Source organism: Lissotriton vulgaris, chromosome 12, assembly GCF_964263255.1.
Source record: "Lissotriton vulgaris chromosome 12, aLisVul1.2, whole genome shotgun sequence".
Taxonomy (NCBI): Eukaryota; Metazoa; Chordata; class Amphibia; order Caudata; family Salamandridae; genus Lissotriton; species Lissotriton vulgaris.
Window position 1 is genome coordinate 571,168,676 of NC_141700.1, and position 14,263 is coordinate 571,182,938.

Sequence of the window (14,263 nt, forward strand, 5' to 3'; positions counted from 1 at the left end):
TGAAACTTTTTCTACCACCGTCATCTACAAGAATCTTTCCTGCTCCCCAAAATCCACAGGCCCATCTAGAGGAGGTCGGCGAAGAGAGAGGAGAACATACCAGACATCTGACTTTTTTTGGCAGATGTCTGCTTATGGCCCTCATCTTAATAAGGCTTTACATCCTGCACATTTCCAAAAGCACCATCAAACTGGCTGTCTCTTTCTTGAACCTGCCTTTAAGTCTTTCAGAATTTTTTTGTACAGAGTGTAAAAGCTGCATCCAGAATTCTACCTCCAGTGACTGGATCACATGGCCTTGTCATGGACACCAAGCTCTGCCACAGGGCTTGTCCTATGGCAAGACACTACAAACAATACCCCACATCCAGAAGTCACTGGGCGAGGGACCAAGCCTTTTGCCAAGTCCTCCATGCACTCTAGGCCATATCAGCTTTATGCTGGAAGTATTGATCAAAAAGTGTGGCACACCTTAAGCTCAATGCCTAGTCAATACTAGATACTGGGTTTATGGCCGAACACTGGCCATGAAGTGTCCATAGCCACAGCTAGCTGTACCGGCTAGGAAAACAAACCCAGGCTTCAAAATGTTCATACATCTTGCACCCCACCCAAACCAAACTCTTGTCAACAGAGCCTTTTGCTATGCTCAGAGGGAGAAGAGAAGTGGTATGCCCTTCAGAAACACAGCGCACTCACTCCACTCACCTCTACTGCCGACTGAACAGAGATCCGACCTTGATCAGCAGATATTTGCCAAAAGGTGATAACTCTCCAGTAACAGACTTCTAGATTTTCCCTCATCATTACTTATGTATTTTAATTGCAATTATAATATTTGGTACACCATTATAACTCCTTCCTCCGCTTAATCTGTAAGCAATTCCCAAGTTCCAACATAAGGGATATTTTGTTTTTGGAAGGTTTCCTGCAGGTTAGTCAAGCAGGATAAAGTTATAGGCAATACAAAAACACTTTTTAAATTGCTGAATGCAATAACCTTCTGTACCAGTACCAACTGGTAATTGTGACGCAAACAACCCTATGTCAGCACATTTTGGTAACTCTGACTAACCCGCAATAAATTTGAAAGGACAAGCCTTACCTGGAAGGAACATGCCAGAAGGTAAGTTTATCGAACAGACCTGACTTTATTAGCAATTTTAAAAAAATAACTCTTTTCGGCCTGTATTTCAAACATAACTAGGGTCAACACCACAAACTATGACATATGTACAAATAAATAGCTATCTCAAACATTACTGTAAACAAATGTTTTCTAAAGGTTTGGTTTTGCATCCCATTTTTTGAGTAATAGAAAAATAACGCAAGAAAATGGACATCAAGTTCAATTCAAACCTGTCCAAAAGTCAAACAAATATTTATTTAACAAAAATATTACAAGCACCCCGAAAAATATATGAATAAAGTTAATCCTTTACTAAGGTTGTGGAGATGGGACTAAGGTAAGAGAGCATTGAGCCTCAGGAGACTAACACGCCAGCAGAAGTGGCTTTAGTGCCAGCTGACCCATTGCCACTCTCCTTGGCAGGCTGCTTCTGCTCGTCCTCCCCCATCACGCGAATGTTGTGCTTCTCACGAAATTCGTTCAGCTCTCTACCCTTGGTTTGTAACTGCACATTCAGGGTCTCGATGATTTTGTTGAGCTGCAATGATTAGAAAAAAATTAAAAGGTTATATTAATAGTATCGGTAAAGATTAATAGTTTCACGAAACTTTTACAGACTGTTTGATTCAGAACAAATAGTATAAATAAAAAGGTGAGACCATGAAACCTAAAAAAAATATTGAAAGAGATCGCCCTAAGGTCAGAGGCCTGGTCCTTGTGAGAGCTCACAATGGGTTGCTTCCCAAGAATCATTTTTCAGCTGCATCAATAAGGAATGGATCTTCTCTAGAAGCGAATGGATGAGATACCTCATGTAGCCTCACGTAAACATCAAGTATATAGAACGCGTCATTGAAAAACACTGTTTAGTCTCCCTAGATCACAGGCAAAGCTTAAAGATGTTAGAAAAGGGGAAAAAAAGTCTATAAAACACCCCGATATTTCCTGCTAGTTTCACGTTCATTTTTAAACAAAAAAACAGGAGAGCATGCCGCTTCTTTCAAAGTTGAGACAGTTGCAGGCAGACCAATAAAAGATGTATTGTTGAACGCTGGTTACAGGTATATAATTTTCGTCACTAGCCTAGTCATTTTATGGATAGGCAAACTTGGAAATAAAGGGGAGAAAGGCACAGAGAAATCTACGTCCAGATGAGAAGTATTGTAACAAACAATACACCATATTGATCTTATATTCAGAGTATGGATCAGATTCTGAAAGGTCACTTAAGCATTTGAGTAGGTTTACCACTTTCCAGTATTCATGAACTCTGAGTTAGTTACTACTAAAAGAAACAAGCACTGGCAAAGCCAATAGGTCTTGCCTAGGTGAGAGCTATTGGCTTCAATAATGTATTTTAGCCATGTTGCACAACAGCGTGCCTGCTGTTCAGCATCACTAAAAGTTAGTGCCGCAACGTAGAGGAGAGTGCCTTAGAAGAGTGGAGTAGAGTGGCACACGGTAGAGTGGAATGAGTGAATTGGCCAGGGGTGGCGTTGAGTAGGGTGGTGCAGAGTAGAGTGAGTTAGTGTGGAGTAGAGTGGCATAAAGTAGAGTGGAATGACATTGAGTGGAGTAGCACAGAGTGGGCTACAGTGGCTTGGAGTGGCTTAGAGTGGAGTGGTGTAGAGTGGAGTGGCGTGTAGAGTAGAGTGCCAGAGTGGCAAGGCTTAGAGCAGCGTGGAGTGGCATGGAATGGAAGGGGTGTATAGTGGAGTGGCATGCAGTAGTACAGTTGCAGGTGTAACTAACTAAAGTATCAATAGGGACGGCAGATAGGGTGAAAGCAACAAATTAGAAGCAGTATGCCTGTATTTTAAGTAGGAAAGCACATTGCATGTCCAGGAATAATACATAAAGACTTAAAAAAATGTTCATTGCAAAATAATGAGGAAGAACACGTACTTGGTAAAGGCTTCATGGAGGATCTAACATAAGAAAGTATTGGAAGCCTACGGAAATGTAAGGAAGCACCTAAAGATATTACTCTTTGTTTTTAATGTAAAATGAAAGTTTCATCCTTAATCCACAACTCACTAAACGCCAAAGAGAAAAAACTGACCATTCCTAAAATCTATAAAAAGAGTGTGTGGGAAGTTACATATTCTAGCTCTCCCTGCCAACCTCTTCTACTGCTGCATCTGCACTATGAAGGTTTCAGTTAAAAAAAACATGAGATCTATTTTATTGAATTCCCACCCTCATTTCTCAAAGCATCGGAGTCTCCTGAATTCATCATGTCAGTGGTCTCTATTTTTCTCAGAGTACTTTGTGCTGTGATTCGGTCATACCCTAATGTGTTTTAGGGTAAAAAACATTTCATGCTCTTATATTTGTATGCCTAGGTGGGATGTTTAAATACCTAGAAGACTTGAAAGAAGCACTACACTCAATTATAGATCTGCACTGTCTATTGATTTGAACATTTTGGCACAGAACTGTATCACTTAGTTTCATAGCCTTGCAGGTTTGCTTGTAACATTCAAGTTCTTACAAAGCTTTGTGATCATCCTGAAAGTCACTCCACATAATATATATTTGTGGTCACGGGTTATAGGACACTCATTCAATTTGAACTTAAGATAAGCTAAAGGTTATGGGTGTTAGCATGATCATTTAAGCACCAATTGTATATCTACTGATATGACAGCCAGCCCATCATCTATTAACTCATACATTACTAGGCTTTCAGGTCACCCAAGTTTCAGTTGTAAGCAATTTCGTCCTCCTTTTCCATAAAGAGGTTTTATACATTTCATTTCAAAAATCTTTATTTCGATCACAGATCATAAAAGATACATAACAATATATATACACAGTTAAAAACTTATTAAACATGAGTGATCCGATAGTTAAAATGTATAAAAAGCGAGGGGTACGATGGATGCGCTATAAACTTTCAGAGGGTCTTTTATACAAGTCTTTTCATCACTCGGCTTCGGGTAAACCACAAGGAGGTTAAAAATTTCGAAAGGGCAAAGACTACAGTGGGAGAGAGGTCTGTCTTTAAAACTCTATAAGCAGGTTGAAAAGATCTGAAGCCCAAGTTCCTGAGTAACGGGACTAGCCAGTATTTCCTGCTCCTCTCATAGCCCCTGCAGAAGAAAACAGCGTGAACATCATCCTCCTTCGGATGGGCGCACACTGGGCAAGTTGCTACGGTGGAGCGGGGTGACCAAGACGCTGTAAATGATGCTAAGGGGAGGCATCCGTATCTCCATTGTAAGAATAGTTTTCTCGTTAGCACAGGGGAGATCGCATCTAGAGTCCTTTCAAGGCAGTAAGAGTCTTTCACTTTCAGGAATAGGTGTGTCAGGGATCCTTCTCGACTATCATTGATAGCTCTTGGGAGCATTAGTTCATGGTATGCTCTCACGAGTACCTTTTTTGGAGTCTTTATACAAGAATTTGAAGGATCCGTCCATAATTCCGGGTAGCCCAGTTCCTCGAACCTTCCCTTGATGTAGGTCAACCACGGGATCTTTTTAGCATTCCGTAGCAGCAGGAATTCCTGCAGTTCCTCTCTGTAGTTTATGAGATCTGGGCTACACCACAAACGCCTCCAAAAGGTTAGGGGTTTGAGTCCTAGCTCCTCTGTTATAGATCTAATTCCCAGATCTAATCTGAGGGGGAGTAGAGGAGTGCTCTGAGGGAGGGCAACGACCTGTCTCAGGAATTTGTTTTCGGTGGACTGTAACTTTGGAAGTAGAGAGTGACCCCACAGCTTACCCCCGTATGTGACGCCCGCCCGTGCTTGGGTTTTGTAAATGTGAATGATTGGGGTTAGTGGGCGATAAAAGGATTTGTTCGCCAGGCGCGTAGTGCCACCCGCCAACTGAGCCAGTTTGATGGTCACTTTAGCCTGGTGAGACGTCCACGTTAAATGTTCATTTATAGTGATCCCCAAGTATTCAATATTGTGCACTCGTTCTAGTTGTACTGTGCCTAGCCTGGGTGGTGCTCGATTCTGGGGGTTGGGATTCAGAATCATGAATTTAGTTTTTTGGGGGTTGATTTCCAGTCCCCGATCAGAGCAGAAGTCTAAAAAGCCATCCAAGATGCGTTGAATCCCCATGGGGGATTTGGACAGCAGCAGGGTGTCATCTGCAAACATAATTGCAGGCACCCTGGTGCCTGTCAACTTTGGGGCATCGGAGTTGGCAATCCTGTTTAGGTGGGCAACAACCTCATTCACAAAGATGCAAAACAGGGTCGGTGCGAGCACGCAACCCTGTCTTACGCCTCTGCGGACGGGAAACCTTTCGGTTAATTTGCCACCTTTGCCACACCTTACGCGAGCGTAGTTGTTGTAGTGGAGTCTCTTCAGGATTGCCAAGATGTCAGCAGGAACGTTCAGCTCTTCCAGGACTCTCCACAGCCTCGCTCTGGGTACTAAGTCGAAGGCGGCACGTAGGTCTACAAAGATGGTATATAGAGTGCCACCCTCGATTACAGCTGTTCTCCAGTAGAGGAGATGTAGCCTGAAAATTTGATCTATGGTCGATACACCCTCCCTGAATCCTGCCTGATAGGGGGGCAGGATGTCCATTTCCTCAGTCCAGGCCTGCAATCGGTTCAGGATCAGTCTACCGAAGAGTTTTTGGGATATGTCAATAAGACTGATGGGACGATAGTTGGAAGGAAGCAGGGGGGATCCCTTTTTGTAGATGGGGACCACCTCTGCTCCCCTCCAAGTATCAGGCACCTCCATTCCCCCCAGAATGGCATTGAATATTAGTGTGAGATATGGTGCCCATATCCCAGGTTCCTGCTTGAACAAGTCCCCTGGCACCCCATCAAGTCCCGGGGCTTTTCCAGCAGCTAGGCGTTTAATGGCCTCCCTTACCTCTTTTTCAGTGAAAGCAACCCCGGTAGTACTAGATGGATTTATGGGACCGTCGTTGTTCTGATCCCCCCCCTCCCTCCGCATACAACGCCTCAAAGTGGTTCTGCCATACCATGGGGGCTATGTTGGGCTCTATTGCGGAGGATAAATCCTCCGTACCGTTCGCGACTACGCACCAGAATTTACGGGAATCTCTGGTTATTAATGCTTTGGCGAGATTTTCCCAGTAATCGTGGTCCCATTCCGCCCTCGCGTTCTCCAGGAGGATTTTATACGATCTTCTCCTGGCACGGATTTCTTCCTTGTTGAATCGTCCCTTTATAGCAGTTAACAAGTGGGCCTTGGCTTCCCTACAAGCGGCGTTGTACCAAGATGTCTTTGGCTTGGGGCCGTTCCTATTCCCGGAGGATGAAAACAGATCCTGCTCTAGGGTGGTGGTAATGCCTGCATGTATTTGTGCAAGCTCTCCTCTGGTAGCATCGTCTAGGGCCTTAGTTCCTAACTGAAAGGCATTCTCCAGAAGTGGGATTATCCTTTCGTATAGCCGGGGTATTCTATCTAGACTGTTGGCCAATTTCTCCCACTTGACCTTCCTACGATTATTTTCAAGTAGAAGGCCCGTCTTGTCTTTGTCCGATCCGTGGGATATGGCCTCGTTCCCAGGCAGGGAGTAAGTCAATTCCAAGGAATTATGGTCACTGTCCATTCTTGGGGTGACTTTGAAATAGACTATTGCTGGCCATATAAACAGTTTGACCATAATGTAATCCAGTCTGGATTCACTACAGGGCTTGTTATAAGTATGGTTACTATGTATGTCCGATTTGCAACGGCCGTTGCACGCCCTTAGACCAAGGTTGAGGGTGAGGGCAGTTATCTGTAGGGCTAAAGGAGTCCAAGCCCTAGGGGGTGGTGCCACCGTCTCTGGTATAAACCAACATGAATCTTCCTCATGGGAAGGACCATCACGTAGACCAGGCAGTGGTTCGTAGTGAGAGTTGAAATCGCCTCCGACCAGGCAGGCGAGTTCGCATGGGGTACCTTCTAGGAGCCTAGCTAACTCATCCACGGTGCCAGATTCTTTGTGCATTGGTACCGGCCTTGAGTAGATGTTAATAACTAGCAACTTCGAGTAGTCTGGCCACTCGAGTAAGACAGCCAGTAGGTCATCAGAAGCGGTCTCTAAGGAGGTAGCTTGACAGCCCACGTCTGTAGCTACCCATGTTGTTAGTCCCCCTGATGGCCTGCCCCTTCCCCCCCATTTAGCTGCTTTGAAGAAAGAGGCGAAGCCCGGGAATACTATTTCCTCACGCGCCCAAGTTTCTTGTAAGAGAATTATATTTTTAGATCTGATGTAAGTACCCCACTCTGTGCAATCTATTTTACTAGCAAGGCCAGCCACATTCCAGGAGATCACTGTTATATCTGACGATTGGGTAGTGGGTTGGCCCGTAGGAACAGAGTTAGTGGGGGTGCACTCAGAAGGCGCCAGTTGGTTTGTGGGGAGGTGGTACGTGCCCATGGGTCTGTTGACAGGGGGTGGAGAAAAATGCGTCGTGCTTGGGACCTGGGTGATTTCGACAGTACTGGATGCCACAGGATATGTGTCAGTAGCTGTGGTTGTAATAATCTCAAATGTGGGAGTTGTTTGAGAAACACTCCCCTCTTCAGCCGCCTGTCAGTCTACCATTTCTAGACTACTATATCGGTTGTGGGTAGATAGATAGGCGGGGAAGTGTATTCTGTGTGGCCCCGGGATTCCCCTCCTATATCCACCGCCCCCCCTCTCCTTCTAGCGACAGTTTCCCAGCCAGCCTCATCCCCGTATACAGGGAACTGCTCTGTTGGTCTTCCCCTGAGTAGCGGGTGGTTATTACTCTCCCTGGGGCAGTTTTCCCAACCCTCCAGCAGCTCTTGGTGATACCCCCACCTGTGGTCCTCTGAATTGTACAGATTTGAGGGGTAGAAGAAAGAAAGGGGTAGTGGTTGGATGGTGCTGCCAAAATCCTCATCAGCAGCCCATGTGCAAATATATGCGGCTGTGTTCGGGTCCCTAAAAGTGACCAGAATACAATCTCCTCTTATGGATTTCCTGGTGTAGCCCACCCACCTTGCCCTCCTAGCCATGGATATATCGCTAGTTGTTCCTCTCGGGAGTGGTCTATTTACAGAGAGCCAGTTAATTACTTTGTTCTTGAGTGAACTAGTGGATTCGAATGTGAGGAAGTTTAGTTCCGGAACCCCCGCCAGGAGTAAGGTGTAGGGTGCTGCTTCTGGGGGGAGGTTTATAGGTTTGGGTCTGCGATTAGTGTTAAATTTCTCTCCAATAAGTTGAGGATCACTCTTGGCGTTAGCCGAGGGCAGAATATTATCTTTCAATGGAGGGGTTGTTTTTGGGGTGGCAGTTGCTATTTGCTGTGTAGGGATAGGGGCCTTATTTGCATCTGGTGGTTGCGAAGCATTATTCGGTAAGGATTGTAAGGGTTTGGGGTTTGTGGGTGGGGGCTTATTAGTTGTTGCTATAGGAGGCCCATTGCCTTTGGTGAGTTTTGGTCCTGGTCCCTCTTTTGCTATTTTAGTCCCGCTGTTATCAATTTTCCTTGAGTCGGCCAGTTGCACGGTTGCCTTTTCGATGCTGACTAGCCTAGCTTCGATCTTGATCAATCTAGCCTCAAGGGGACTCAATAGGGACCTGAGAAGTGTACCTATGTCCTCTAGTGTGATGTCGTCTGAGGTAATGTCAACTGGCGCGTAGTTAATGGGTTGTGGTAGTGAGGTTGAATTGGTCTTTCTAGGGGGGGATGGCGATCCCGGCCTCTCCACCATAGGGGCGGAGGTAGCTCCTTTCCCCCCTTTGCCTCTAGCTTGTTTGGGCTTCAGAGTTTTGGTCCTATGATCTTCTTTGTTTTGTGGCCCCAGCTTCTTTTTTGGAATGGCCCCTTCTCTGGTCCCCCTATTGCTATCTTTGCTGGGTTCTACAACTTTGGCTGTCTCAGTGTTTTCTGTTGATGTCGGCTGAAGAATTTGGGTGTTGGGTAGGGCCATGAGGCTCATGTCCTCAAAGTCGCTCGGGACCTCAATGGTGAGCTCTGGATTAGTAGTTATAGTGCCTGAAGGTGGACATATTGCCTGGTCTGTACTATGTCTAGTTGTAGGACCAGATCTATCTTCAGGGGTTCTGGCTTGGGCCATAGGGCCCATTGAAGATCTCCTTACCCAATCTATTTCTTGGGAAATTCTGCGCTCCAGAACCTCGATTTCCTCGATCAGGAGAGAAACTGCTTTGGCAAAGTAAGTGTAAATGGGGCCTTTGACGGCTCCGGCCGCGGCTAGTGAGGATGTTTTGCTCCTGGTTTCCCTAGTACACATTTTGCTGGTGTAAAAATGTCCTTGAAGTGGCAGGCGAAGAGGGGGGGCCCGGACCGGATTCTCACGTGCTCGAACGGCCTCAAACGGCCCGCTCTTAGCCCGGTCTTTGCCCTGGGCTGCGTCCCGCGCTGCGGGAGAACAAACAGTGTTGATAGTGGTTGGAAAGGGCGGGGGCGGAGCTACAGGGAGAGCGGACCGGAAGCTGGGCTCGGTCTCGCAGGGACACCTGGGTCAGGTAGTCCCTGCACGCTCGCAGCCCTGAAGCGTTGCTGGTCCCAAAGTTCAAACAGGGGTGCCCCCACAGGAAACAGGCAGAGTCAGCACAAGGACCCTCGACGAAGCGGCACCCGCGGAGCGGGTGCGGCGAGCTTCAAGTGCAGGATAAGGTAGGTGAGCGCAAGTCCAGCAATGCGCTTAGCAACAAGCAAAGTGTCCCAAGGATCGGTGGCAAGCCCAGCTGATTTTAACGGCCCTCCGATGGGCGGGGGGCGGAGCTACATGGAGAGCGGACCGGAAGCTGGGCTCGGTCTCGCAGGGACACCTGGGTCAGGTAGTCCCTGCACGCTCGCAGCCCTGAAGCGTTGCTGGTCCCAAAGTTCAAACAGGGGTGCCCCCACAGGAAACAGGCAGAGTCAGCACAAGGACCCTCGACGAAGCGGCACCCGCGGAGCGGGTGCGGTGAGCTTCAAGTGCAGGATACGGCAGGTGAGCGCAAGTCCAGCAAATGCGCTTAGCAACAAGCAAAGTGTTATACAAAATTCATCCATTGCTTAACGAAATGTGGCAGCACTAGCTGCTGAAATTGCCTCCCGCCTGGACGATTGTATGTAATTATTATTCAGGACTAAAATACCTTTACCGGTAAGCTTTCAAGTAGTGTACAATTCTGCTGCCTACGCGATCTGTAGTGGTTTCAAGAATATTACTAAGATATTGTTCTTTATAGAGTGCATCTGTTTGTGTGTATTAGCTTAATTAATACTGCACATTTTGTACCTCTTATACGCATCAAAGAGGCTAGTGAAAAGTTTTCCACTTCAAATTGTATGTCACTTACTGAGCACTGAGTCCAATACTTTTAGTCCCAATTGACTATCTTCCAGCGGGATGAACTTTTTGACTACCTGGACCCACATAACTGACTAAACAATCCACCACTCAAATGACTTTCATATTTCACTATAATAATTTAAAACTAATACTTTATGGGTTCCGGAGTAGCGTGCTACTCGCCGAATAAGCGCTTTGTCAGGGGTAGTAAGGGCTATGTAAATGCAATTACAATATTGCAGTGGGAACACTAAGATGAGGTGCAAATGCTGTTTTTCACCTAATCATGTGAGTACTAGTTATGCTCTAAAACTCCTCATCTGCCATTTTTACACTTTCATTAAGAAACACCTAGTAAAATTTGTATAAGGAAACAAGTCAAAATAAGTTAAACACCTCTCTTAAGGTCATAATGGACATTTCTAGTTCCTGGGCTTTATGTGGTAGTCTAATGCTACCGACTTATGGCTTCTTTTGAAACAACCAACATATTTATAACATCACACTGGAAATCATGGATTTGTAGTGGAAAATTCAGGACTTTGAACAGTGTCCATAATGGCCAGAAGTAAGGTGAACAACATAGGCTAGAAGGAAGACAAATGTGCAAACCTTAGACACAGCAACTTAAATTACTGCATAAAGACCTTCATTTGGACCTGGAAATCTCAGACTACTGCTGTAAAAGTTTGCAGATTTAAAACCCGAAAGGAGCGCAACAAGATTTTTCCTGGGCACATTTAGGGTATGGTAATGCCAATTGGGTCAGAATGATGGTTATAGTATTTTACTTCATTTTTAGGTTTCACCTGGACATCGCTTGCCCTGTGCTTGAGAAATCTATTGTTTAAAAAAACAAACGTAAATGGGATGTACTCCTCTATTTCCTAGCTTTTCATTGGTTCCTCTGAGTGCCCCTTACCTTTCCTCCATTTCTATTGGCTGTAACATATTTGTGTGCATTTACCAATGTTGGTTCCTCGTCTGCTTCTCTTATTAGTTTCCCGCTGCTGAAATACTGTTAACATCCGCTTTGGTGGAACTATATTTTCATAACGTTTTGCCTTTTATTCCTGCAGCACATTGATATAACAATGTATCACCCGGAGAGATTAAGTGATTTGCATACAATCACAGGATGTTGCGGGACACCGCCGAGACCAGAACTGGGATCCCCAGCTCTCAAGTCAGCAGCTATGCCCACTGCGCCACATCCTCTTCACTTCTCTGTTATCTGTCAGGGAGCTATTTCCTTCTCCCGGACGATGATTGATGAAAACAGCTCTTTATTCGTTACATAGGCGAAACCGATGCATTACCAGTGCTTGTTACTGTTTGATTGAGCTCAAGCCCAACACAACTGCAAGGGCCCTAAACAGGCCAAATGCCTGAACATATCTCATGTTAAATACTTTTTGATAGTTTACCTGGTCTTTGTTGCTTTCCAGGGCAGGGAGAACTTCTTTTACCGTTCGCTCAACCAGTACCCCACCAACCATACGGTAGCACTTCCTACTCGGATCGACTTCTTTAAGTGTATCAATTACAAGGCTAGAAGAAAAAATTGTCTCATAGTAAGGAGATAGGAGGTGCACATACCATGATTTTCAAAGAGCTAAATAACCTGAGGTTCAAGGAATAACAATCAGATCTTCAATGTGTAGGATATTATAGTGGAAACCGGTTTCCCAAAATCTACTAAACAAGCTGTAGGACTATTGGCTCTTACATGTTCCCTGATGATCCTACATTTGAGAACAGGCCACAAAGACTGTTCTTCAAACCAACTTTCAGTTTTCATTACAACTGATGCAAAAAGGAGCCGCAAAGCCAAGTTTGGTATTGGATCTAAGACTACCAAGCTCTTCAGAGGTAAAACGTTTACAATTTCACAGTAGCAGCTGCAGAACACCGGTAGGAAGCGCTTTCCCCACAGCGTCTGTACAGTCGGACTTAATATTTTTTAAACAAAATCATTTGAAAGAAAGTCCTTGTGCTGTGAAGATGTTTTTCCTAGCAGACATCGAGAAATTACAAGGTGCATGCCTCATCAAGTAGTGTGTTCTCCTTGGCACTGTGAATAGCTTCTCAAGCGAATTATGTATGTGGAGGGGCCAGGATCATTTTAGAAGTCTGCATCCAAAGATGCCATACCATCTAAAAAGGACTGTATGTTGGTGTACAACCAGAAACTCATTTTTGAAGACCACTAACATCACAACTTAAATAGGTTTCTTCTGTTAAACTGCCACTAAAGCATACTCAAACCTGCACTGATAATCGAGATGCAGCTGTTAAATTGCAGGGATGATGTGAAATATTAATAAATTGAACAAATGAATTTAAAAGTATGCAGAAGTTGTCACACAGCAAGGGCTGGGTGCATGCGATTCTCTACAGATCAGTCAGAGCTACACTTAGGGAAATGCTCTTCGAACAGCGTCTTCACAGCCAATTAGTATATGCCACAAGCTCAAATTCAACAATACATTTCTTGCCTACTCACCTGTGTTCGTTCAATTCCATTTCCAACTCCGCTGCTTTTGATGCCATCCCTCGCTGTTCTTGCCTTAGACGATTAAAGCCGGACACAACCTAAGAAAGAGTAGGTATCAGAGAATCCTGCTTTATCTTAAGGTAAAATGAGCCACCCAGTCATCAAATAAGAGTGGAATATGTTCACTATTCGGTTTACTTTTTTAGCATGAATTGTGTGCTTTTAGTTAAAATCAGTCTACAAAAGTTTTACACCACTCATTGATTCAACTTCCACATATGAATGTAGATCTTTTTTTCAGTAGTTCGGGTCAAATGTAGTATCATACTGGTCGGAAAAGGTAGCCCCAAATTGTGCCCTGATGTTCCGTAGCCAATCATTCATTTTCCAAAGCCGCCCAGGTACCTTAAAGTAGCTTTACAGATTCATCAATCTCACAACGACCTGCTTAATCAATATTAATTAAGCAGGTTGCAATTTAAGAACCCCCAATGTGGGCTACAGAGATGGTGGCCTTCAAATGACCTCACACCACCTGGGTGTTTGCATTCTCAAAATGGTTTTGTTTCTTGAAGAAATTGGCGCAGCTTTAAAAAAATAAAACAATTCCACTGGACCATTGTCTACTCCTCATGAAGCTCCCAACACTGTTCCCAAAAGGAAGATACTCCCAAAGAGACCCACTTCCCCCTTTGAAAATGTGTTACACCACCTCTGAGGTGTCAGTAACTGCAAAAAAGTTTGCGAGCAGAAATGTGCTTGCAAACCAGAGCAAAATTACATACTGAATCGCTATTATGAAGAAATGCAATCTTACAAAACTTCCACACTGCTATTATTGGTACGAATTGGAAATACTTTTCTGAATCATAAAATGGGTTTTGAACATAAGACACTATCCTTTGTACAGTTGAATGCCTGTGGTTTTGCAAATCGTATGGTCTGCAATCACAAAATTGCTTTTACATCTTGCCCGTAGTCTTTTATTCATTTTAATTATGATTTGCCTTTTTTACGGCACCATGGAGCTTTAGGCATACTTAGTGAAACTGGGGGAAGAAGGGTATCAATAAAGATGGAGACAATCGCACACAAAAAGTGTTAGGCAAATTGAAAGCAATTCTCCTAAACATAGGCAGTCACTCAGAGAAGCATTCCAAACCTTTGTTCTTTTGCCCACCATTCCACCTTAACTTAGACCCATCAATCAGCCTTCATCTTGGAAGAGGTGTGGCGCTGCAGCTAAGGCGACTGACTCCGGAATCTGGGGATCTCGGTTCGATCCCCGACACCAGCGGCAGATTAGCCCAGCACCATGTGACTCTGAGCAATAGCTTGCTTAATGTTCCAGACGGCCCCCAGCGCCTAGAGA

General features: G+C 44.8%; 1 protein-coding gene across 1 annotated transcript in view; it reads right to left on the reverse strand.

Annotated features, from left to right (window-relative positions):
- Positions 1-1,352: 1,352 nt before the first annotated feature.
- PFDN2 (prefoldin subunit 2) overlaps positions 1,353-14,263 on the reverse strand; it is a 37,131-nt gene continuing 24,220 nt past the window's right edge. Inside the window, exons 2-4 of the mRNA XM_086945427.1 lie at positions 12,901-12,989; positions 11,822-11,945; positions 1,353-1,667 (exon numbers count right to left, since the gene is read on the reverse strand). Of these exons, the coding sequence (XP_086801553.1) occupies positions 1,485-1,667; positions 11,822-11,945; positions 12,901-12,989 (396 nt within the window). The 3' untranslated portion in view covers positions 1,353-1,484. The remainder of the gene's footprint in view (positions 1,668-11,821; positions 11,946-12,900; positions 12,990-14,263) is intronic.